The sequence below is a fragment of the Osmerus eperlanus genome, chromosome 3, assembly GCF_963692335.1.
Source record: "Osmerus eperlanus chromosome 3, fOsmEpe2.1, whole genome shotgun sequence".
In the NCBI taxonomy this organism is placed as follows: Eukaryota; Metazoa; Chordata; class Actinopteri; order Osmeriformes; family Osmeridae; genus Osmerus; species Osmerus eperlanus.
Genome location: NC_085020.1, coordinates 14,405,228 through 14,432,722, shown reverse-complemented (window position 1 = coordinate 14,432,722; position 27,495 = coordinate 14,405,228). Strand labels below are relative to the sequence as shown.

At 40.6% G+C, this 27,495-nt stretch overlaps 1 protein-coding gene across 3 annotated transcripts in view; it reads right to left on the bottom strand.

The window, feature by feature from the left end:
• The window catches only part of ifngr2 (interferon gamma receptor 2), a 40,120-nt gene extending 13,465 nt beyond the window's left edge, over positions 1-26,655 (bottom strand). Inside the window, exons 1-3 of one of the 3 annotated variants that reach the window (XM_062457445.1) lie at positions 26,353-26,655; positions 24,776-24,887; positions 22,239-22,414 (exon numbers count right to left, since the gene is read on the bottom strand). In XM_062457445.1, coding sequence (XP_062313429.1) covers positions 22,239-22,414; positions 24,776-24,887; positions 26,353-26,419 — 355 coding nt within the window. In that variant the 5' untranslated portion in view covers positions 26,420-26,655. The remainder of the gene's footprint in view (positions 1-22,238; positions 22,415-24,775; positions 24,888-26,352) is intronic. The other 2 variants (XM_062457444.1, XM_062457443.1) reach the window with 2 other exon arrangements.
• Between the last annotated feature and the right edge of the window lie 840 nt (positions 26,656-27,495).

The window sequence follows — 27,495 nt, the reverse complement described above, 5'->3', positions numbered from 1 at the left end:
TTGCAAATCCTTTGCAGTCAATGACAGCCTGAAGTCTGGAACCCATAGACATCACCAGACGCTGGGTTTCGTCCCTGGTGATGCGCTGCCAGGCCTCTACTGCAACTGTCTTCAGTTCCTGCTTGTTCTTGGGGCATTTTCCCTTCAGTTTTGTCTTTAGCAAGTGAAATGCATGCTCAATTGGATTTAGGTCAGGTGATTGACTTGGCCATTGCAGAACATTACACTTCTTTGCCTTAAAAAACTCTTTGGTTGCTTTCGCAGTATGCTTCGGGTCATTGTCCATCTGCACTGTGAAGCGCCGTCCTATGAGTTCTGAAGCATTTGGCTGAATCTGAGCAGATAATATTGCCAGAAACACTTCAGAATTCATCCTACTGCTTTTGTCAGCAGTCACATCATCGATAAATACAAGGGAACCAGTTCCATTGGCAGCCATACATGCTTACGCCATAACACTACCTCCACCATGCTTCACTGATGAGGTGGTATGCTTTGGATCATGAGCAGTTCCTTCCCTTATCCATACTCTTCTCTTCCCATCATTCTGGTACAAGTTGATCTTGGTCTCATCTGTCCATAGGATGTTGTTCCAGAACTGTACAGGCTCTTTTAGATGTTTTTTGGCAAACTCTAATCTGGTCTTCCTGTTTTTGAGACTCACCAATGGCTTACATCTTGTGGTGAACCCTCTGTATTTACTCTGGTGAAGTCTTCTCTTAATTTTTGACTTTGACACAGATACGCCTACCTCCTGGAGAGTGTTCTTGATCTGGCCAACTGTTGTGAAGGGGTTTTTCTTCACCAGGGAAAGAATTCTTCTGTCATCCACCACAGTTGTTTTCCGTGGTCTTCCGGGTCTTTTGGTGTTGAACAGTTGATTTGGCCACACCTAATGTTTTTGCTATCTCTCTGATAGGTTTGTTTTGATTTTTCAGCCTAACGATGGCTTGCTTCACTGATGGTGACAGCTCTTTGGACTTCTTTCGACCCCCGCATCCACGGAGGTGGTTTACGTGTACGTGGGAGTAAAAATAGGCCCTGGACTTTGATCCAGACCGGCCCACCAGAACCGGCCCCCGTATATGCCACCACAGCTAACCTGTTAATGCATGCACACTGTGTTTGATGTGATGCTAGTTCGGGAGCTCGATATTTTATGCGCGCAAGGCACATTTTTTGGCCTTTATTTGAGCGCAAAATAGTTTTTGAGCTTTGTGTAAAATAAACATCACCGTTTTTCAATTGGTAAAACCTTGTCTAGTGAAGGTCTTTTTGTCTCAATTTTTCAGCCCCACCCTTACGTTTCTTAGCCTGGTTTTCCATCGTTATTCTTCTCCCGGTGCTCCCGATGGCCAGTCCGCTACTGCGGGGCTGTGTCCGCGGTGGTGGATTTTCAAGTAATATTATTTTAAATTCTCGTGCTGTCAGGGGGTGCTGCAGCACTCTGAAGCACCCATAGTTCCCGTGGCCATGGGTATTCCCTCCACTGAAATCCAAAACTCAGCCAGTGTCTTGGCTGAAAACGCTGCCTTTAAAGGGGCGATTGATTGCAAAACAGATTTTACCTTGTCATATGTGCAAAATGACAGTTTGGTGTGTAAAATAGACATACAGTGAACCTCAAAGTCCATTGAAACCTCTTTCCTATCAAAATTTCACTTTTTGAAACTGCAACTTGCAAACACTAGCTTTTGAAACAGTGCAAGTTGTGACGTCACAACTTGCAGCATCAACTTTGTCACGCCCCAAAATTGACATTTACCCGCCCTCTGGTTTTCTGGTCCAGGAACATAAACGGAGGTCGCGTAGATCTCCGACACTTTTTTAGCTAACTGCACACTGCTCGGCACTTCCACAGGAATTACAAATAAGAAAGTTAATACGTTTTCAAGATATTGAAAATGGAGCACCGTAAATGCAGTGTTCCAGGCTGTACCGGGAATCCTGACACTTTTCACCATCTTCCCAAATAACAAGACACTAGACAGGCATGGCTGATGTTTATCTATGGGAATATCCCTATTATGTAGGATGCTTAAGTATTAATTTGCTCGGACCATTTCACAGAGGAGAGTTTTGAAAACCTGGGACAATGTAAAGCAGGATTTGCTATGAAGCTGTTGCTGAAAAGAGGTGCTGTTCCGACCTTGTGTTCATCACAACCGCAAGCTGTATGATGTTGTCGCTAACAGTTATTAGCAATGCTAACGTATCCTGCCTGTATCTAGCATCGGTAGAATGTGTGATGATTTAGTTTATTGTCAATGGGACTAACGCGTTATTTCATGTTCCTGATTGTGTTTCATTCGAATAAATAACCCGTACATGTAAATCTACGATTCACGATGCATGTTTGTCCAGATCTTTGGCAGGTAATTTTTTATCTAGCTAACTGAAGCTGAGTTGAATCACAATATAGTTTGGTTGCTAAGCTGTAACGTTCTACCCACCTAAAGGCTGATTTATATTACTCCGTTTTCACGGACACGGGGAACGCCCTCTCCGAGCCCCTCGGAGAGCTCTACGTGCACCTCCTGATTTTCCTGACTATCTGTCCGTCCGTCATTTTACGGATACCCCTTGGTTGTGATTGGTCCTTGGTATTAAGAACCACTTGCGTCGGGGCGGGGTTGCCGTGACCAACAAGACGAACAGAATCCTTTGACCGCGATTGCTTTAAAGAACCTGTAAAGTAAATTCCATGTTTTGCTTCTAAGTACATTATATACATGTGAAATTAGTTCCTGAAAGCATGTGCAAAGCGCTAAAACTTTGTCGCACTGAAATGTGGAGTTAGACCGAAGAACAGTTTCTCTTCCGTTTTCAGATCAGGTTTTAATGGGCGGAGCCAAAAAACTACCTATCTACGTCATTTCGACCTATCTACGTCAGATCACTGAATGGCTCCTCCTGCTGTACTGTTATTGTAGCTTACATCAGCTAGCTAGCTAGCTTCAGGATGTCTCTCACAACCCGCAACTGCATCTTCCCTGATGCAAGAACTCCAGCTGCGCTGCAACGCCATTTAAGTTCCCTATTGATAATGAAAGGAAAAATAGTTGGATAGATTTTGTGAAGAGCCACGCTCATGGAAAGCTTCGGATAAACTCCAACAGCCGCCTCTGCACTGACCATTTCACGGCGGACAGTTTTAACATGGACCAGAGACAGACGGGGTTCACCAACACACGGCTTCTCTTGCAGCGCGGAGCTGTACCGAGCATCACCTCCCCGGCCGTTCATCCTCCGATCGCACCTGGACCATCCACCGCCGCCAGTAGTTCATCACTCAGTTCTGTGTGCTTGTTATAATTATACTAGATAACTTTTCCAGAGGTATCTCTGCTATGAGTTAATGCAACCCGCTAACTTGATATTAGGCTACTTGGTGTAGAATGATGGTATTTTGGTGAAATGGTAGCTAATGTGCTAGAAGTAGTTGGAGAGCTCACTGTCTGCTGTCTCTGGTGTCAATTTTTACTCCTGTGTTATAGCTCAGGGGAACATTTAATTTATATGCATCTGTATGTTTCACTCATTGAACAAATACATTCTAATTCTATACTGTTTTGTTTGGCTTGGCGTAGCGTCCATTATCTGGGTCGTAGGTAGCTTACTTGAGAGGTGGCGCCTTCCAGCGAGGGGGCCGAGCTTCAGCTCCTTCAGGCGACACGCCTCCCCAGTCTCGAACAGAGGAGACTGCTGATTTTCTTACGATTTCAAAGCCTAATTTAACATACTTGTCAGTGTATTTTTTTTTTTCGAATTTGGATGGGTAGTTAATAACACATTATTCTGAGGTGTGGTGAACTTGAAACTCGTTTTTAATTCCACTTTACAGGATCTTTAATTTTTTACAAATCATTTTAGCTAAACAGTACATGTAAATCAGAATCTGAATTAAAATGTGACGAGAAATGGGCAGTGTAATTGCTGAAAATGTGCTTATTTTATTGATGAAACGGCTAATTTGTAAATTTGCTCAGACTTTTCAATAACCTAGCTAGCATCGCAGTGCTGCGCCACCTACTCTTCTGGCGGTGAATTGTTTTCAGCACCCACAGCCTTCGGAGTACTATAAATTCAACGAATCCGTCCGACTCCGTCCGTCTGTCTGTAACGGAGTAGTATAATTCGGCCTTAAGTCGATCCAGTTTGCTTCGACAACAGAAGTGGAAACAACTAACATAATCATTTCAAATGATATCTAGTCAATCTGTTGAAAACAGTGTTGTGTAGACACAATAGATTTATTTGTACGTTTTTATTTCAAGTCTCCACCTTCGTTGTTTCAGTGAGTGTGTTGGCCGTGTTGCGTCTTTGCTCCACAGCGTCGCTCGTTGTAAACCAACTAATCAGCGCGCAGCTCATCTATATATTCATGAGCATACCATAAAAGGAGAAAACCTACATTTTTTTCCCGGGAAAATCTCAGAGGATGTATCATGGGGCATAGAACAGCACCCGGGCCATTTTCAGCCCAACCAATGTTACATACCCTATTCGGAGGCCTTAAGGAACAGTGTGAAATACCCAAAAAACCCAGTCAATCACCCCTTCAACGTTCGGTCGCTTGACAGTTCAACTAATGCGCCCTCCTGGTCGGATGTCAGATGGTTTGCCGTACTTACAGAGAATGGACAATCAAAAGGCTGATGGCTTTTTTATTTGCATGCATTCATTTAAGTACCATTTTTAACTTGTACACATTTTGGCTAAAATATGCTATTTCTAATCGTTTTAAAATGTTCCTTGATTTCTGGAAATGATCTTGCGAGATCAATTTGGGACCCACCGAGGGGTCGCGACCCCCACTTTGGGAACCACTGTGATAAAGTATGGCGGACGGAGAAGATTTTTGTAAAAAAAAAATGGCTGCCTGAAATCTCATTGATAAAGGATATTTGCCTTAAGTAATCTTATTATATGGCAACGACAGTACGAGCGTTCTGATTGGCTAATGGGTCATGCCAGCCGCGTATTGACCTCCTCGCCGGTCTGATACGGATCCTTATTGCCCTCTGACGTCATCTTCAAAATGAGCGATATCGAGGAGTCAGAGTTTTACTATCCAGATGATAATGAAAACATCAACAGCGACGAGGAAATTCGTAACTTTCTAAAAGAGCAGAAAAGTGTGAACACAGAGAGAAAAACGACAAGAGCTAGGCAGATTGCTAGGTTTGGTTGTTCAGATTTCAGATTGATTGCTAGGCAACACCTGAAACACACCGTGAGAAGACTTGAGAGCTGAACAAAACGACATGTTTTCTATTTACAATTACCATTTATTTTCATTTACAAAATGAAAATAGCTAAAATGCCATATAATAAACAACTTACTAACCTCGACTGACTGAATTATCTGAAACATTGTCCACATGTATCAACTGCATGTTTCGGCGTATAAAAGTGCTAAATGACTAAATGTAAAAGTAATCAATCCCCCCCCCCCCGCATCCCCAAATTGTTATAAATAGATTTTTTGATTTCTCTCGATTTTCTCTAGAACGATTCGGTCTCGATTCAGAAAAGTTCATAATCGGAATTTAAAAAATGAAATTACTTCGCCTGCTGCAACATTCTGTGCTCGCTGCAGAACGCAACAGAAAACTCTCCTCTCTGGCCTGCTGATGCTCTGCTATACACACATTCGCACTAAGCGCACTAAACACACATGTGCGCGAGCCGTTTAGATACAAAGTTTAAGCGGCACCAAAATGGCTGCAATGGAGCCGTTTAGATACACAGTTTAAGCGGCACCAAAATGGCTGCAATGGAGAGCCCTAGAAGAATACGACCTTCACCGGCTTCTTTAAAAGCTGCCGTTTGGCAGCATTTTGGATTTTATGAGATTGAGGGCAAGATGGACAAGACTTACACCATTTGTATGGTCTGTGGAAGTAAAATTAAATATTTCGGAAATACAACAAATTTGCACAGCCACATTTCGCGATACCACCCAGAGTTGGGAGGAAAACAGAGACCCGTTCCTGATGGCAGCAAGAGGACAATTGATCAGGCAGTGGTACAGCTGCCAACGAACTCGAAGATGGGAAAACCGGTTTACTAAATCCATTGCAAGATTTATTGGATTGTATTTAAGGCCATACTCAGTTGTGGAGAACGTGGGTTTTCGGGGAATGGTGCATACACTGGAGCCGAGGTACAAAATACCTTCTCGGCGATACTTCACCGACACGGCAATACCAACGCTGTACAGGGAGACCAAATCAAACGTTTTGGACACTTTGATGGAAGCGGGTAGGGTAGCATTAACATGCGATGCATGGACATCAATTGCCACGGTGTCCTACGTTACCGTAACCGCGCATTTCATCAATGATGATTGGCAGCTTGTGTCACTTGTGCTCTAAACAAGAGCAATGTACGAGAGTCACACAGGCGCAAACGTGGCTGACTTATTGAAGAGGGTAGCAGAGGAATGGCATGAATGACAAAGACTTAGTTTTAATCACAGACAATGCTGCTAATATGGTCGTTGCTTGGTGGCCTTGTCCATGTGAGATGTTATGCCCACACCTTAAACCTGGCTTGTCAGCGAGCGCTCAAGCTGCCTTCTGTGTCCAGGCTTTGACGAATTGTTTCATTTTTCCACCGGAGCACCGTCAGCGCATACGAGCTAGAAGAAAAGCAGAAGCTGCTAGGTCTGCCATGCCACACTCATAACAGACGTCAGCACCAGATGGAACAGTGCCTTTGAGATGGTGGATCGTTTTTTGCGCCACTTTACTCTCTCCCCAGGTGAGGAAAGGAGAATCTGATCTCTGTACTCTCAATGAGACCGATGTCTCCAACGCAGAGGATTTAGTTAAGGCCCTCAAGCCAATGAAAGATGTTACTACACTTATATCAGAGGAGAGTAGCCCCAATGTGTGTTTGATTGCCCCACTGCAAGCTCAACTCTGCCAGGAAAGTCATCAAGTCATCAATTACCCACGATTTAAAGAAGGCCATCAATGAGGACCTCAGCAAAAGGTACACGTCTGACCTAGAGAGAAGAACACTTCGTTCAGCTTCTGCTCTAGACCTGAGATTCAAAGGACTGCCTTTCCTTTCTGAGGAGGATATAGCGGAAACATTTGGAAGAGTTGTTGCTGAAGCTGCATCACTTATTTTATTCTGTATGTAAATAATTGTATGTAATTAAATCCACCCTTGGTCTTAAATCCACCCGTGGTCTTGCATCATTTCAGTCCGCTGCCACCTCTGACTGGAATGCTCTGCAAAAACACCTCAAACTGGACAAATTCATTTCCATCCCTGCCTTCAAAGAAACCATTTCACGCATCCTCACTGATAGGTCGTAAGGTGAAGCCGTTTTTAGTTTCATCCCGTTCCCATATATGGGGCACTACATTCCTTTGATTCAGATAAAAACACCTATTGGTTTTGAGCAAGAGAAAAAAAGTTCTCCATTTGGAATCCTGCAGTTTATTTTTTATTAGTGTTTAAAGTCAGCACTAGTTCTTTCATTGCGTAATTATATTTTGATCATGAGTGATGAGGCAATCATCACGTGCTTACCGCTAGACCAATAAAGTGGCCGCTTTTTGTAACAACATTTAAAGAGTCCAAGATTTCTTCTCAATCAATCTCGTCAATATCAAGTAGCGAAAACGAGGAAATTAAGGCCAGACCTTCAAAACTACGTGGTAAATATTTTAAACAATGCTATATGCATGTAACGTCCATCAAGAAAGAACAAACTAAGTATTTTACCTGCACACGGTGGGATACATTCAGAAACAGGGCCAAACGGTGGCTTGGCTTGCAGGGTGAGAATCAGAAAATAGCAGAAACATACAAACATTGTCTAGAACTAGAATTAGACAAACTTGTCTAAATGTCATTGACATTTATGGCAAAGGCAAAAGAAAGGCATTTTCTGTTGCTTGTGAGAAATATGAATACCTGACTGCATTTACAAATCTGGGTAGCAGTTTTAACCTGGAGCAGTCTAACTTTGTTCAAGTTCAAGTATTTTATTGTCAGATGCACAGAACAACACAAGTCAGACTGGGCACTGAAATTCTTAAGACAAGACAACGCAAGCACCTGGCATAACATAACATATAAGTACACAGAACATAAATTACATCTATGCTAAGCTTAAATAAGTAAACCTCCTAAATATACAGAAAAATATCAAAATACAATATACTAAACCCTAAATACACATAACCTATTGCTAACCCTATAAACCTATTCTAAACTAAGTGAAGTACAATAGTGCAATATTACTGAAAGTGCAGCCAGTAGCTGAAAGTGACAGTGTGCAAGTAGCTAGTAAGAAGTGAATCAATGACCATGTCAATGTCCATTCAGGAGCCTGATGGCGAAGTACAGTGAAATACAGTAGTGCAATGTTACTGGTAGTGCAATGTTACTGATAGTGCATCCAGTAGCTGAAGTGACAGTGTGTAAAGTGACTAGTATGAAGTGAATCAATGTCCATATCAATGTCCATTCAGAAGCCTGATGGCCCTTGGATAAAAACTGTTGTCCAGTCTGCGTGTGCGCGACCGAATGCTGCGGTAACGCCTGCCAGAAGGCAATGGGGTAAAGCGACTGAAGTATGGGTGGTAACAGTCTCTTAGAATCCTGCCAGCTTTCCTGAGGCAACGTGTGTGGTAGGTGTCCTGTAGGGCTGGGAGCTTCCTGCCGATGATGAACTCAGCAGAACAGACCACACTACATAGGGCCTTGCGGTCCCTGTCTGTGCAGCTCCCATACCACACTGTAATGCAACCAGTCAGGATGCTCTCTATAGTGCATCTGTAAAAGTTAGTGAGGATGACTGAGTCCATGCCGAACTTCTTCAGTCTCCTCAGGAAGAAGAGGCGTTTACGAGCCGCTTTGACCACCTTGTCCGTGTGAACAGACCAGGTGAGATCATTGGTGATGTTCACCCCGAGGAACTTGAAGCAGCTGACCTTCTCCACTTCGGATCCGTTGATGTGTAGGGGTGCATGCTCCTCCTCCTGTCGCCTCCTATAGTCCACAATCATCTCCTTGGTCTTGCTGACGTTGAGAGAGAGGTTATTGTCCTGACACCATGATTAACTACTTTGCAAATATGTGTGCCACCTGTATGGCCACTCATCTGCCAAAACCGTGAACGATGCAAGATACAAAGCATTCTGCATGGCATCGTCAGCTTTGCCAGAACTATCCATGCCCCCGACAAGTGACGCCCTGTATCAACACTGCAAAAGGGCAAACTATCAAGCAGCCATAATGAGACATTCTCTGACGGGTATAATGTGTGCCCCTTCACCAATTGGCAATGGATGCCACCTTGAGGATGGGGAGTTAGCAGTCACCTGGAGGACTCAAGAAAGCTGGCAGGATTCTAAGAGACTGTTACCACCCATCATTCAGTCTTTTTACCCTGTTGCCTTCTGGCAGGCGATACCGTAGCATTTGGTCTCACACACGCAGACTGGACAACAGTTTCTTTCCAAGGGCCATCAGGCTTCTGAATGAACATCAGAAGAAGTGTAACTAGAGAGGGTACAATTTCTGGGGAAATTGTAGGGTGTGCTTGCTTTCGTCGGTTGCACAGGGGTCCGTTTTTGAATGACATTTTTACAACTGATATTTCTGTATATGCTATATAAAAATGCATACTTATTATTTATAAAGATTACATAGATTTAAAAGCATATTTTTTTTGCTGCTCATTTACAACTGAAAATACGAGTGACGTGTAGAATGAAATAGATGTCTTCTCATTTCCCCTGCAAGAGGCAGCCTCATGTTGAATCAAAACTAATAAATTTGGCAGACCGGTGTAAAAATTGACCTAATCTCTATGATTTAAACGTCATTTTAAGTTTTTCCCTTCTCATGATATTTTCAGGCATTTAGCCTAGCTACTCATATTGCATTCATTGATTAACCCCTTTGAAGATTATTCTACGACGTTACCGGCAGTAGAAGATGGAATCGCGATTCAAACACTACCATCTAACTGAAAATATGCCCCCAAAAACGTAAATAAGCTTGACATTTATTTAGTGGAAAATCGCTCATTCATAAAAAGCTCACTGGTAGCGACCATTGTCAGTAACAACGCAAAATGCGATATAGCCCTGTGTGGAGAAGCTGCCCCGGTAAATTGTACTACTACGGTACAGTACTAGTAGACTACTGCTGTGTTCGTCTTGGTAGCGATTGCGTTGGTTGAATTGGATTTAACGTTCCGTTGTATGGTTTAGGCTGAAATTAATTATTTTCATGAACAGATTGACAACGTTTAGGCTGTGGCAATGAAGTTCAGGTTAGTAGTTAGATAGACTTTTGATTTAAGTAAGGAGAGTGCCGAACATGTTCTGTCGCCGTTTGACTTCCTAAACAGCTGTGTACTGTAGATGTTTTTGTAGTGTGTCTCGCGTACAGTAAGCTACAGCGTTGCAGTTAGCTACACTGGTTTGAAACCACAGGTAATGGTAATTTCACCAACAAATCGTTTACTAATGTCAGAATAAATCCTACAACGAAAATGTATATGTGAGGAATGTGTATTTTAACGATTGAAAACAGATACATCAGACCACTGTAGTATGTGTTGCCCGGGCAACACAGGCTATAATGTCATGATGCTAATACTTCAGTGAAATAGTAGACTACTGTTTCCGAAAGTAGATGTACTTCCTTAATAATATCAGCTAATATTGTACATTACATTTCACAATTGTGTTTCACATCACAAAGTAAAATGAGTAAATAGTTATCACCCTGGCCTCTTTGCTTGTGGCGTTTCTGCAGCTGCCTTGCAGTAAAGCTATAGTTAGCCTAGCTATCCCCCAAGTTAACAGATGCGAAACGAATGTTCTGCTACAGGTAGTCACGCGTGTTTTCGTGACGTTAGTGACGTAAGTAACGTCAGTGACTGTGGTTAGCAAATTAGCCACCGTTAGCTTCACTTTTCGCCACAAAAATTTAACTTCAGCCTAAACCATGCAACGGAACGTAAATAAAATACAAGCAACTCAATCGCTACCAAGACGAAACTTTTGACACCTAGGTTGTCTATGTAGGCCAAATATTGACAAATATTTAGGGGGGCAAAAATAAATAATAATAATAAATATATATGTGAGAGAACAAAGGTTGTGCTCTCGCCGAAGGCTTGAGCACACCCAATAATAACTAGAGAGGGTACAATTTCTGGGGAAATTGTAGGGTGTGCTTGCTTGCGTCGGTTGCACAGGGGTCTGTATATTTTATATAAAAATGCATAGGGCCTACTTATTATTTATAAAGATTACATAGATTTAAAAGCATCTTTTTTTTGCTGCTTATTTACAACTCAAAATACAAGTGAAGTGTAGAATGAAATATGATGTCTTCTCATTTCCCCTGCAAGAGGCAGCCTCATAGCTGAATCAAAACGAATACATTTGGCAGACCGGTGTAAAAATGGACCTAATCTCTATGACTTAAACGTCCTTTTAAGTTTTCCCTTCTCGTGATATTTTCAGGCATTTAGCCTACTCATATTGCATTCATTCATTAATAAAGAACCCCCTTTGAAGATTATTCTACGACGTTACCGGCAGAAGATAGACTCGCGATTCAAACAGTACCATCTGCTAACTGAAAATATGCTCCCAAAAACGTAAATAAGCTTGACATTTATTTAGTGGAAAATCGCTCCTTCATAAAAAGCTCACTGGTAGCGATCATTGTCAGTAACAACGCAAAATGCGATATAGCCCTGTGTGGAGAAGCTGCCCCTGTAAATTCTACTACAGTACAGTACTAGACTACTGCTGTGTTCGTCTTGGTAGCAATTGCGTTGGTTGAATTCGATTTAACGTTCCGTTGTACGGTTTAGGCTGAAATGAATTATTTTCATGAACAGATTGACAAAGTTTAGGCTGTGGCAATGAAGTTCAGGTTAGTAGTCAGATAGTTTCACCTATTGAAAGACTTTTGGTTTAAGTAAGGGGAGTGCCGAACATGTTCTGTCGCCGTTTGACTTCCTACAGCTGTGTCGATGTTTTTGTAGTGTCTCGCGTAGGCTACAGCGTTGCAGTGAGCAACACTGGTTTGAAACCACAAAATTATCAGTAATGATAATTTTACCAACAAATCGTTTACTTGTAATGTAATATCATAATAAATCCTACAACGAAAATGTATTTGTGAGGAATGTTTATTTTAACGATTGAAAACAGATGCATCATAGACCACTGTAGTATGTGTTGCCCGGGCAACAGAGGCTAATGTCATGATGCTAATTCTTCAGTGAAATAGTAGACTACCGTTTCCGAAAGTAGATGTGGGCCTACTTCTTTAATAATATCAGCTAATATTGTACATTACATTTCACAAGTGTTTCACATCACAAAGTAAAATGAGTAAATAGTTATCACCCTGGCCTCTTTGCTTGTGGCGTTTCTGCAGCTGCCTTGCAGTAAAGCTATAGTTAGCCTAGCTATCCCCCAAGTTAACAGATGCGAAACGAACGTTCTGCTACAGGTAGTCACGCGTGTTTTCGTGACGTTCGTGACGTAGTGACGTTAGTAACGTCAGTGACTGTGGCTAGCAAATTAGCCACCGTTAGCTTCACTTTTCGCCACAAAAACGTAACTTGAGCCTAAACCGTGCAACGGAGGGTAAATACAAATACAAGCAACTCAATCGCTACCAATACGAAACTTTTGACCCCTAGGTTGTCTATGTAGTCCAAATATTGACTGAGACTTAGGGGGGCAAAAATAAATAATAACTAGAAAAGGCTGTTCTTGCGAAACAGCAGTGAGAATGCTGAAAACCTGAATGGGGATAGCTGACCATGTTAAAAAAGTTGAAAATAGTGAAAATTTAGTAGAAACTTAGAAGCTGAAGCTTCCAAGCAACCGAAAGGTATTTTTGAAAGGGGCTGGAGCTGGACGAAGGCATAAAATTACAGAAAAGAGAAGAGAAATGCAAAAAGAGAAATAATTCGGAAGAATTTGAAAATTTTGTAGAAAGTCATTTGGTCAGGTTTCAAAAGGTCTGAAATGTATTTTTGAGAGGACCTGGAGCTAACTCTGATTAAAATGCTGCTGCAAAAAAAGCTGAACTATTGTGGGTAGTAAATAAGATCATGCTTCATCTAACCAGCGGATCATCTTGCAAGTGTGTCAAAGTGGTATTTTTACAGACTGTATTAACACCGTAGGCGTGAATAATGCATGCATCGTCATTGTCGTCCATCTGTAGCCGAAGCGAAGCTAGAGAGGATGCAATGGGAGACTTTCTACAGTAAGCTATATCTACTGCTTCAAATTGAAAACGGAGACCATCTTTTGATTAAAGACAAGTTCCTTAACCTCTGTTGTCAATATCGCCAATACAAAGTAAATACTCTTCAGTTACGAAGCATTTGTTTGTAGCTAGGTAACGAATATTATGTCTGGAAAAACGTAGCTAGCTATGTGACCTGGTTTCGCCGTATGATGACAGTCGTAGCGTCACTAGAATGGAGGCTAGATTATGTACACTAAGCTCAATGTACATACCTTGTTTGGCCAATTTGGTCGATTGTGGAAAAAAGTCGAACCGTTTTTAGTTATGGAGAGCCATCGCGCTAGCTCGATTATAAGAGAGAACTAGAAAGTGCATTTCCTGCAGAAAATGCTGAAAGATGAATTTATTTATTTTTAATTGCTGAAAATACAGAAATTAGAAAATACCCGCAAGCTGAAAGCTGAAATGAATTTCAAAAATGTGTGAGTCACACAAAAGAGGCAGTGTGGAAGCTGAACTGCATCATCTAACAAGTGTCTAAATAGACTACAATGCGGGAGAAGCTGAAAGCTGAACTGTTAAACAGAAGAAGAAGTAGGCTAGCTAGTCGTAACAAGAATATTATAGTTTTAACAGCTGAAATTATAGTTGGGATCGTAATAGCAGTAGCAGATGTAGCCTATCATTGAGTGCGTTTACTCGGCTTTCTCAGTAAGATTCAATGTGTTGATTGAATGAAACATACAGCAGTAGGGCCGATAGGACTACAGGAAGACACGGCGACACTTTGTTGCAGAAGGATGATGGTGCAAGTTGTCCGTGGAGCATACAACGATTAATAAAAAGACAAACGGAGTAGCCTAATCGTATTATTGGCATAAACCGACAATTGCTAGTGTAGGAGCCATTTCGGTTCATGTTTTAATCTTGTTTGGGACACTAGATGGCACTCCACCTTAATTGGGCTCACACAATAAAGGTGTGAACATTCATGCAGGTGTCAGGTGTTGCTTGACGGAGGGAGAGCACATATAGCTTTTTGACCGCTTCATTTGTATAACCAAAGGTCTGTTACATGTAAATTAGATGCAAGTTTGGATTTATGGATTGGATTTTACCGTGAGAAATAAAGTTTTCCTTACCAAGAACAAGAACGCAAGGTTGGAACGTTATTTTACATCTAACAAGCGCGTCAATCAAGTGCTCAGTCGGCAATCCCTCTGGGCTTTAAGTGTAGACTTAGCCCATACAGCTAGTAATCGGGTTTCTCATGGTCAAGTGAACGCACTCAATGGCGTAGTAGAACAAAACAGTTCCATTAGCAATAGTAGTAAAAGAGATATTAGCAGCACCTGCAGAGTCACCTCTTGTAAATTGTATTAGGTTGAAATACTATCAAACTCTGTCTTGTGACTCCACTAATACCAATCACCTGTGTGAGAGACTGAGTGGTGCGTGTCTGTCGTTGCCACGGTGATGGTTCAGCTATGATTGCTAACGCGCTGAGGGTAGAGAATAACAGAAATGTAGCTAGAATCCACACCTCAAACAAGTTAACCTAGACGCAAAACTATACGTCCAATCCAAAAAATAAGGATATTTTCCGAGACCCAAGACTCTGCCGAAACCAGAGATGTCCTTTATATTTCTGTGCGGTCAGAAATACGACTCTACCGGCAGTTTCAAACAAATCAGTGATATTGAAAAAAGATGAATAGATATCAAAAAGCTGAATTATTCAAAAATAGTTTAGGGTTTTGTCAACATTTTAAAGTTTAAATGGTGGCTCTAGCTGAAAGATTGAGGAAGAAGAAGGATTTGGAAGTTGAATAAGTTTAAAGAAGTTTGAGAGGATTTGAAAGAAAACTCCATTGGAAACCCATGTTAAAAATATTATGAATATTGATTTATATTAATTCAAGCATAAGAGGTACAAAGCTGAAAAGATATAGCTGTCATAGCCTGAAACGGAATTGTTGGAATGCTGAAGCAGCATTCCAACAATAACAGAAATGTAGCTAGAATCCACACCTCAAACAAGTTAACCTAGACGCAAAACTGTATGTCCAATCCAAAAACAATTATATATTTTTTTTTTTTTTCGAGACCCAAGACTCTATGGAGGACTAAAAGTGCCACAATGAATTAAATAAATACACCATTAAATAAATAAATACACCATTAAATAATTACTTAAATGTGTCATTAATTAATTAAAATACCAATTCATTTAATGTAAAATACATATTATTTCACTATTTAAGTATTTCATGCTACATTTCATGCTACATTTCATGCTACATTTCATGCTACATTTCACAACGAGTTGTGTTGCAGTGCTTCATTAATTGTGTTATCTGTCAAACTCGCCCATCAAAGTCAGTGGGTGGGGCTAGCGCGAATCTAGTCTGATCCATTGCGTTGGTCTGAAGTAGAGTGACTGGATAGAGACGATGGAGGATCTTCATGAACTTTCTAGGGAGTTGGTGAGAGACATTTTAGACTTAGCTGACGATGTGGAAGCAGGACCTGCTGACCCAGAGCATGTAGCGAGTAAAGCAGAGGAACTTCTTGAAGTTATTGGGTGTGCTCACGCCTTCGGCGAGCACAACCATTTTCGCCCCCCTAAGGATCAGTCAATATTTGGACTACATAGACAATGCCTGTGTCAAAATGTTGTCTTGGTCTCGATTGCGTTGCTTGTATTTTTATTTACGTTCCGTTGCACGGTTTAGGAGGTTACAACGTTTTTGTGGCAAAAAGTGCCGTTAGTCAACGAAGGGTAATCAGTGCTAGCTACGTCACCAAGTCAGCACACGTTAGCAACGACGCATGGATTGATGTGCTGTTGCACAGCGAGTATCGTATCGTGCCGTGGTGTACTACTACTAGCAGCATACATGTACATTTAAGCAAATCAAGACTTGCATGTACAGTAAGTAATGTCACATTAAAGAATGTATTTAAACTCAAGCTTGTGTGGTGCGTCGCTGGCTTCAGTGCCACAGCCTAAACTTTATGTCAAAAGAAACATTCTCATTTCCGGCGCTTAAAAACAATCCCCTCACTCAGTCAAGTTTGGCTAGCCTTCTTTTGAATTAGCCATTTCTCCCTAAATAGATGTAAAGCTTATTTACGTTTTTGGGGGCATATTTTCAGTTAGCAGATGGTACTGTTTGAATCGCGATTCCATCGGAAATACTGCCAGTGACAACGTTGTTACAGTAGCTTGTTTCAAAGGGGGTTCGCTTGTTTCAAAGGGGGTTCTTGAGTAGGCTAAATGCTTGAAAATATCACTAGATGGGAAAAACTTAAGGGGACGGCCCCACCTGCAACCGACGCAAGCGAGCACACCCTACAATTTCCCCAGAAATTTTACCCTCTCTAGTTGGAGTTATTTCCGCACTTTGCAATGCTACGGCTAATATTAATCGAGGGGAAGACTCGGTCCTGCTAGCCCCCATGTTGAGACAGCGTGCGAGGTGCAGGACCAAATGTCTAAAACTTGCCCGGAGCTGCTGAGAGAAGCAGCGAATTTGATGGAGGAAGATGCTGATGCACCCTGGTACCAGAGTCTAAATTTGCAGTCACTGTGGTCACTATCTTGGTCGGAAAGTGCGGAAATAACTCCAAACTTCAAGAAGTTCCTCTGCTTTACTCGCTACATGCTCTGGGTCAGCAGGTCCTGCTTCCACATTGTCAGCTAAGTCTAAAATGTCTCTCACCAACTCCCTAGAAAGTTCATGAAGATCCTCCATCGTCTCTATCCAGGCACTCTACTTCAGACCAACGCAATGGATCAGACTAGATTCGCGCTAGCCCCACCCACTGACTTTGGTGGGCGAGTTTGACAGATAACACAATTAATGAAGCACTGCAACACAACTCGTTGTGAAATGTAGCATGAAATGTAGCATGAAATACTTAAATAGTGAAATAATTATATATGTATTTTACATTAAATGAATTGGTATTTTAATTAATTCATGACACATTTAAGAACACATTTATGTATTTAATGTCTATTTTAATTAATGACACATTTAAGTAAATATTTAATGGTGTATTTATTTATTTAATGGTGTATTTATTTAATTCATTGTGGCACTTTTAGTCCTCCATGAGACTCTGCCGAAACCAGAGATATCCTTTATGTCTGTGCGGTCAGAAATACAACTCTACTGGCAGCTACTGGCAGTTTCAAAAACGTGTACCCAATTCTGCTTTCATGGTGCGTGTCTGTTTGGTTGCCACGGTGATGGCGCAGCTGTGATCGCTAACGAGCTGGGCAGAGAGAATAACAGAAATTTACCTAGCATCCACACCTCAAACAAATTAACCGAGACACAAAACTATACGTCCAATCCAAAAAATAAGTATATTTTCCGAGACCCAAGACTCTGCCAAAACCAGAGATGTCCTTTATATGTCTGTGTGGTCAAAAATACGACTATCGGCAGTTTCAAAATCTTGTTCCTTCGGCTTTCTCTGAAAAATTTTACCAACCTCTCCATTGAAGTTAGTGAGAGAATTTGAAAGGCTGCTCTCGCTTCAAGGCTCATAGCTGAAAATCTGTAAATGTGAGCTCTTTAGTAGTTACATTGGCTGAAAGAGGACAGTTTTTCCTACATTTTAAGGTATAACTTGTTTCTGTAAGTTAAACTATATGAAAGTTAGAGGAATTTGTTTGACAATTTAGTTGAATATCAGAAAAATAACAGCCAGCAGTGTGCCACTCTGCTTGCTGCTCATTCATAAAAATCAAGAAGGAGCAAACATTTTAATGTATTTCAAACTGTCATAATTCAAAATTGGCTGAATATTTGAAAAAGCTGAATCATTTGGGAATAGCTGAATGTCTTGTGAACATTTTAAAGGTTGAATGGTGTCTCTAGATGAAAGTATGCTGAAGTAGTTACAGTCAGGTCCATAAATATTTGGACATTGACACAATTTTCATCATTTTGGCTCTGTATACCACCACAATGGATTTGAAATGAAACAATCAAGATGTGCTTTAAGTGCAGACTTTCAGCTTTAATTTCAGGGTATTTACATCCAAATCAGGTGAACGGTGTAGGAATTACAACACATTTGATATGTGGCCCCCCCCTTTTTAAGGGACCAAAAGTAATTGGACAATTGGCTGCTCAGCTGTTCCATGGCCAGGTGTATGTTATTCCCTCATAAAAGGGAGTTCGTTATTTCATTGACAAGGAGCAGATAAAAGGTCTAGAGTTCATTTCAAGTATGGTATTTGTGTTTGGAATCTGTTGCTGTCAACTCTCAATATGAAGTCCAAAGAGCTGTCACCATCAGTGAAGCAAGCCATCGTTAGGCTGAAAAATCAAAACAAACCTATCAGAGAGATAGCAAAAACATTAGGTGTGGCCAAATCAACTGTTTGGTACATTCTTAAAAAGAAAGAACGCACTGGTGAGCTCAGCAACACCAAAAGACCCGGAAGACCACGGAAAACAACTGTGGTGGATGACAGAAGAATTCTTTCCCTGGTGAAGAAAAACCCCTTCACAACAGTTGGCCAGATCAAGAACACTCTCCAGGAGGTAGGCGTATCTGTGTCAAAGTCAACAATTAAGAGAAGACTTCACCAGAGTAAATACAGAGGGTTCACCACAAGATGTAAACCATTGGTGAGTCTCAAAAACAGGAAGACCAGATTAGAGTTTGCCAAAAAAAACATCTAAAAGAGCCTGTACAGTTCTGGAACATCCTATGGACAGATGAGACCAAGATCAACTTGTACCAGAATGATGGGAAGAGAAGAGTATGGAGAAGGGAAGGAACTGCTCATGATCCAAAGCATACCACCTCATCAGTGAAGCATGGTGGAGGTAGTGTTATGGCGTGGGCATGTATGGCTGCCAATGGAACAGGTTCCCTTGTATTTATCGATGATGTGACTGCTGACAAAAGCAGTAGAATGAATTCTGAAGTGTTTCGGGCAATATTATCTGCTCAGATTCAGCCAAATGCTTCAGAACTCATAGGACGGCGCTTCACAGTGCAGATGGACAATGACCAGAAGCATACTGCAAAAGCAACCAAAGAGTTTTTTAAGGCAAAGAAGTGTAATGTTCTGCAATGGCCAAGTCAATCACCTGACCTAAATCCAATTGAGCATGCATTTCACTTGCTAAAGACAAAACTGAAGGGAAAATGCCCCAAGAACAATCAGGAACTGAAGACAGTTGCAGTAGAGGCCTGGCAGAGCATCACCAGGGACGAAACCCAGCGTCTGGTGATGTCTATGGGTTCCAGACTTCAGGCTGTCATTGACTGCAAATGATTTGCAACCAAGTATTAAAAGTGACAATTAGATTTATGATTATGTTAGTTTGTCCAATTATTTTTGGTCCCTTAAAAAGGGGGGGGGGCCACATACAAAATGTGTTGTAATTCCTACACCGTTCACCTGATTTGGATGTAAATACCCTGAAATTAAAGCTGAAAGTCTGCACTTAAAGCACATCTTGATTGTTTCATTTCAAATCCATTGTGGTGGTATAGAGAGCCAAAATGATGAAAATTGTGTCAATGTCCAAATATTTATGGACCTGACTGTACGTTTGAAAGAGGAAGCTGTTTAATGATTTGAAAGGATTTACCATTACTTTTAATGGGAGAATAATTTGCACAAAAACCTTAATATTTTAAAAAGTATAAAAGTGAGAAATGAGAAGAGTCATAGCACACATCTCCTGAAGGAGCTGAACGTTTTGATTGCAAAACGGAATCGGTGAAAGTATGCAGGACTAGTTAAAGGACACGGAAGAACTAAGACGTTGGAATAATAATAAAGAGAAACAGGAAAACAATAATAAATATATATGTGAGAGAACAAAGGTTGTACCAAAGGCAAGCACACCCAACTAACAATAACAATAGGTTTCCTCCTCACAGAGGAATCCTAATAAGAAAAGGTAGAAACACTTAAGTGGCTTCGCCGCTTGGCGGCTTGGCCACCAATTAGCCATTTCCCCCTACATTAATTTCAAACTTATTTACGTTTTTGGGGGAATATTTTCAGTTAGCAGACGGTACTGTTTGAATCGCGATTCCATCTGAAATATACTGCCAGTGACAACGTTGTTACAGTAGCTTGTTTCAAAGGGGGTTCGCAGCTGTTTCAAAGGGTGTTCTTAATGAAATATGCAATATGAGTAGGCTAAATGCTTGAAAATATCACTAGAAGGGAAAAACTTAGAGGACGGACCCACCTGCAACCGACGCAAGCAAGCACACCCTACAATTTCCCCTGAAATTGTACCCTCTCTAGTAAAATTTTAGATTCCTATATGTTTAATGTTTGCACCTTCCTGCCAAAGCAAATTCCTTGTCTGTGCAAACTTTCATGGCGAATAAAACCCATTCTGATTCTGATTTCTGTTTACTTTTGAATGTAATGTTGAAATGTGTTGAAATGCAAGCTGCATTGGTTATTGCATTGTTGATAGAAAGTCATATTTGTGCCAAAGATTTTTTTGTCTTATAAAAAATTTGAGAAGGTAATTCATCTATTGATTTTCTTTAATTATCAAACAAAGTAGGAAGTGATTAGCAACCTCTGAGTAGCAAACTCAAATGTTAAAAAAATCGAGATGCATCGATAATTGTTTTATTGGTTCAGAATTGATAATCGGTTTAGAATCGATAATCGGTTTTGAATCGAATCGTTGACCTCGGAATCGAATCATGAGGTGCCAAGAGATTCCCACCCCTAGTTCTCATGATCATTGCAACTCCACGAGATGAGATCTTGCATGGAGCCCCAGACCAAGAGAGATTGACAGTTATTTTGTGTTTCTTCCATTTGCGAATAATCGCACCAACTGTTGTCACCCTCTCACCAAGCTGCTTGGCGATGGCCTTGTAGCCCATTCGAGCCTTGTGTAGGTCTACAATCTTGTCCCTGACATCCTTGGACAGCTCTTTGGTCTTGGCCATGGTGGGTAGTTTGGAATCTGATTGATTGATTGCTTCTGTGGACAGGTGTCTTTTATACAGATAACAAAATTAGATTAGGAGCACTCCTTTTAAGAGTGTTCTCCTAATCTGTATAAAAGACACCATGGAGCCAGAAATCTTTCTGATTGATGTGTGATATGTGCCACCAATTTTATCACAGGCACTGTGCACTATCTATAGTTCAAGTAATCTGTATTTGTGTGTTTCACTGGCATTTCACTATTAATTACCAACTTCATCATGGGCACTGTGCACTAGTCTTTCTCAATCCAATGTAATGAACGATGAAGAATCTCGCTCCTGACTCCTTAGCCTCTCCCCTCTCGCTTTCTACTCCTCACTCCTTTCTCCTCCCTCCCACCCTAATTCTATTCCTCACTCCTTTCTCCTCCCACCCTCATTCCACTTCTTCCTCCTGTCTCCTATCTTGTAAGCATTTTTATCTTGAACTGCACTTGAGATCTACAAAATATAGACACACTGTTACTCACATAATGGAACTAATCTCCCCCCAATCTTTTTTTCACAAACTGCTGATTCTAAAAACATAAAACAATTGATAACAGCCCAAAAGGTTACTGCAGATTAATGTATTTTGAAGAACAACAAAGTAGCAGTAATAGAATGAATTGTAGTTGAAATAAAACCAGCGACGCATGATGTCCAATTTAGTGGACAGATGATCAATTGTCATTTCCTCACTAAATAAAAGCAATAATTTTTTTTACAACATTTCTTATTACAATGGTATTACTTAGCCGCCGTTTTCCATAGTCCATCTTGGATTTTCAAAATTTTGTTTGGCCAATGGCTGGCAATGTATGGGATGATGCAAAAGCGTCCACTGGAGTGGCTGATGTGCAACTAGACCACCAAAACCCATGCATGTACAAGAAAATGAGTTTTGAATTGTCCAGTGTAGTGACCACTATGCGTAAAAGGGTTAACATTACTTTCGGTAGATATTTTAGTTACATTACCATAGCTGTAGGCCTGGACTGCGGCAGACTTTCTCCATCCATCCAATGCATAGACACGCAGCATCACACAGTCACTCAACTTCAAAACTGAGGAGATATTGCAGAACGTGAGCTCTGTCTGCACACAGCCTGGTACTTCTTGCCACTCCTCGCTATGTGTGGGGGAGAGGACAAATGTGGGAGGGGGAAGGACAAATGTGTCAACAGTAGGGTTGCAAATTGCTGGAAAAGTTTCAAATGCAAAACTGTCTTTTCTTTATTTCATTCAAGACACACTCATAGCAATAGGTGTAATAAAAGGTGTATTGTTAAAGTTGCAAAGGGGTTGAAGGGGAATTTTCAGGACAGTTTCCATGAGAATTCTTTGAAAAATGTCCTGGGAATTTTCATTCGCAAAATGTTCCTTCAAAAACTTTAGTTTTTATTTAATCATGATATTGTACATTAACCAGGGTTCGTACAGATACTGTATAATGAAATTCCAGGACTTTAAGCACTATTTTGTGGGATTTCAAGGACTACAATCAGAGATCTCATTTATCAAACATACACTTTATTTACTTTAAGTTAATCCTTATCAAATCTACAAATGTTATTCAATCAAGAGCAGCGAGTGATTTTCTCTTTTTCCTTTGATTAACATTAATGCGACGGACAGCAGTGGGTTTATTAGATGGCTGTCCTGACGACGCACATATGACACAAATCCAGTTTTCTTCCAGCTCTTCACCTTCATTTAAGACTTTGAAACTCATTTAAGACTGTGCTTACGAGGATACTCGGCAAAACATTTCTTCCTCAAGTAGGGGTAATCCATACGGTACTGGTGCGCACTGTCTGAGAAGAAGCGGCTTTTCTCTCGGTGTGTGTGTGAGTCGGGCGTGTGTGCAAAGAATGCCACTTCAGACAGAGCTTCTTCAAGACCTAAATGATTTCTACTTTGGATCTTATCGTGCTTGAAAAACACTTAAATGAGCATGATCATATGCTATAACGCAAACCAATGCCAGAAAAAACGTTTGGTGCTTTAACCCTTGTGTTATCTTCGGGTCGTTCTGACCCATCAGTCATTGTGACCCACCGTCGTATTGCGACAACTTTACCGCATACAAAAACAAAGTGAAGCATTTTCTTTTAACCGTTGGGCTGTCTCAGACCCCCCACATTGCGAAGGTTAAAAGAAAATTATTTTTATTTGTATTGGGTAAAATTGGGTAAACACAACGATGGTTCGTTATGAACCTTTGGGTCATGTGACCCGAAGGCAGCACGAGGGTTAATTAAATTAGCAGGAGGGGGGATGGGCTGAGGCGTTAATTTTGAGCGAAAGACTGTATTTATGTTTTATAGGAAAAAAATGAACACTTCATATATATTGTCTTTAAATAATTCAATCACTTTTCAAGTACCTCATCATTAATATGACTTTTCAAGGGTTTTCCAGGACTTAAATTTCAAAAAGTCAAATTCAAGTACTTCAAGCACTTTAAACCTTGTGTTATCTTCGGGTCATTCTGACCCATCAGTCATTGTGACCCACCGTCGTATTGCGACAGATTTACCGCATACAAAGACAAAGTGAAGCATTTTCTTTTAACCGTTGGGCTGTCTCAGACCCCCCACATTGCAAAGGTTAAAAGAAAATTATTTTAATTTGTTTTTGTATTGGGTAAAATCGGGTAAACACAACGATGGTTCGTTATGAACCTTTGGGTCATGTGACCCGAAGGCAGCACGAGGGTTAAGCACCTTGTACGAACCATGATTAACTCAAGAAGCTAAATATAGCTTCTTGAGTTGAATATCATGTTGTTTTTATGTGGCTTATTAATACAAATACGTATATGTTAGTGTTGTCACAAAACCGGTACCACGGTACCAAGTCAGTAATAAAAAATAAACAGTGCAATACCAGAATTTCTGAAGTACCAGGTTGCAGACAAGCACAGCCTTTAGCCCAAGGATGTGTTAAATTTTGTTTATTTTTACTGAGGTTAATAATTGACCACATTAAGTAGAGTAAAATGAGCAAATATTAAAAAGATAAATGGTCTAGTGTATGTCTTGCTAGCGAGCTAGTGCCAAATGCCTAGTCAGCTAGTTTTTTCTTGTAGTACTAGAATTTTAGGTTTAGAAGGTTTTAGCTTGCTTTTTGAGGAGGTGTTCATAATGCAAAAGCCCTGCTTTTATCAAACTATAACAAATGTTTTATGCTTGGAAAATGACACAGAATTAATTCCTGAAATGTATCTAAAAAAAACGAATATCATAATTTCAGGAAATGGCAGTTATTTCCCCAAAAGTTTACATCTTGAAAAATTACAGAAAAAAGTATATTCTATTCAAGAGTTCAAAAGCCAGTTTCACAAACTTAGATTAAGGCTAGGTCTTCGACATTTGAAATTAGTTTCTACCAAGTAAAATAATTTTTCAGTGAGGGTCTCATTATTTCACTGCAATTCAACTGAACTCAACAGGACTCAATCAGCCCAGGTATGGTACTGTAGCAGATAGCTACATAGTAGAAGACAACTCACATAAGGTACATAGCTGTGTACTTGACATGATGTAGGTGCTCATTGCCTCGTCTCCAACGTAGCGCTGAATCCACATGAACATCTTGTGGTGGTGCAAGTTCATCTGACATTACTGAGGACAAAGAAAGGAAGAAAGAAATTAATACTTTGGAATGTTTTTTAAAAGCTCAACACATGCCTAGTCTGACTCTACATAATGCGGCGTTGATCTATATCTAAAATGGCAGATACATTTGGGTAAGTGGGCCCTACAGCCCTAGGCAATATCAGTTAATCGGTTAAATCACACCACTCAAATGACACCTGATATGTGACACTTTCATCCAAGCAAATTCAGTCCCCCCTTGTGTACTAGGTGTCATGTAATGTTTTAAAACTTTTAAATGCATGAAGTAAATGTTATAGCATGTGTGAGGTGGAAACACCACCTTTCGGGCAAAAAAACCTCTGCGTTATACATAGGGGTGTGGGGGAAATTCGATTAACATTTGAATCGCGATTCAGTCTGCTAGTGATTCAGATAGATTCACAAATGTATCGATTTGTTATTTTTATTTATATATATGATTTTTTTGTGGATTTTTACAAAAAATCTCAAAAATCGTGAATCGATTTTTTATCAAATCGTGACCCCAAGAATCGAATCGTGAGGTACCAAAAGTTTCCCACCCCTAGTTATACATGTCCCATACATCTAACATCAGGTGTCATTTGAATAGCACAAACTATAATGTGTAATTCCAAAATAATGAACTGAACCTGTGAGATATGAAGAAATAGTGGAATTATGGCATGTCAGAGGTTGAGGACACAATTCATCGCGAAACACATTACGTCAGATTCCACAAAAACATTGACAACAATGTGCCCACATTGTCTCATATCTAGCCCGTTTACAAGGTGACATTAACTGTGGAGCTGGGCGAAAATGGACCTCGCCAAAAGTCAAACTTTGTGAGAAACTGGCGAGACAGAGAATTTCTGACTTCAGATTAGTAGCTAAATTTAACGCTTGAATTAATATTAGACCTATATTAGGTCATATGACCGAAAAGGCAACAAGAACTATTGTAATGGTGTCCACCCTTAAAACTGCACCTGCAACTCCCAAAGACACTCAGTTCTGCTGAATATTAATATTAAGTCTAGCTACGGCAGAATTAGACAAGATTGAGCTAGCTAGCTACCCTACATGTATTTTAACAAAAATCTGCTAGCTAAATCATTGGTCAGGTTCGAACTAGTTCCAGTGGCAGTGTTGAGATTAAAGCCACGGTGGACAACCCTTCTTACTAAGGAACTAATTTCAGTTTCGTAGATTCAGATAGCTAGCTGAGATTTTTAGCTATAACATTTACCAGTTTGTTAATTTACTACCTATAGTCTGAGAAAAATACGTCAAAAACGGCCAGGATAACTAGCCATCCTGGCTAAATCAGTAGCTGTGTGACTGGACGTCAGCCACAGCTACCAGTAGCTAGCAACATTTTGTGCTCAGTGTAGTACTAGTAGCTCTAGCCGTACAGTACTAGATGTCCAGAACTAGCCAGCTAGAACTGTAAGATCTGTAACGTTACCTTGGCTGATGGACATTAAAATCACTGTCAGTGAAAGGCCACTTGGATAAAGCAACCTTAATTTCATTCCTGTAGATCAGTCAAACGTCATCAGTTAACTAGCCAAATTTCTCCAAGCAAACTTCATAAACTAACAACCTCCGTCGCCCCACTACCTTCATATACCTAATCCCCAAATCTAACAATTTTGGTCCACACTGACAACCAATATTCTTACTAGATCTAGCACGACTTAATACCAAACGGATTTAATGCAAGAGTGCCTGTGATAGGAGGCCTAATGTTAGCACGCTGCCCAGAGAATGTTTAATATAAGTGCCACTCTCGGGAAACTTCCGGGTTCTGAACTGGTTGCAGTTCCACTCTAGTTCCATATGAGAGCTCTAACGGGCGAGTGCAGAATGAATGGAGGTTTATGGAGCTATAGCAGGGATGGAAATTAAATTTTTTGTCCACCGGCCACTGTGGCTGGTGGATTTCAAAATCTACCAGCCACTCAATGTTTTTACCAGCCATGTTCTTGTTTTTAACCGACAATGTGTAACTGCATGTGAAAATTAATACTACAAGATCTACAATAAGCAGTTTATTTAATCTCAGTCTCAATGAAACACTGACACTTTCTCTTTTATACATACACAAACCACGAACTGATATACATTTCATTAAATGAGTAGGGCACATTAAACAACAAACTAACATTCCTCCACCCATCCTCCCCAATCCCAGTACAGTTTACTCCTGCTCATCAGAATCAGATTCTGAAGTTTCAGAGGTACTTTCCTGAGCGTTCTTCTTCCACGACAGGGCGAACAGCAGTAGACCCGGCAATTCAATCAATTTCCCGGCACATTTGCAATGTAATTGCAATGCAGATGTGCACACCGCTCCCTACCGAACAAGATGGGTAGCTCGGTCAGCAGGGAGCTGAAGAAGAGCGGCTACTGACGTCACTCTGCTGCGCCGCTCAGAATGCTTTTTCGTTCATTTTGCATTTCTGCAAATGCATTTGAATTTGAATTGTGGTCACGATTTTACAGCCACGTTCTTAAAATGAAAATGCATTTCTGGAAATGCATTTGAATTTGAATTGTGGTCACGATTTTGCAGCCACGTTCTTAAAATGAAAATGCATTTCGGGAA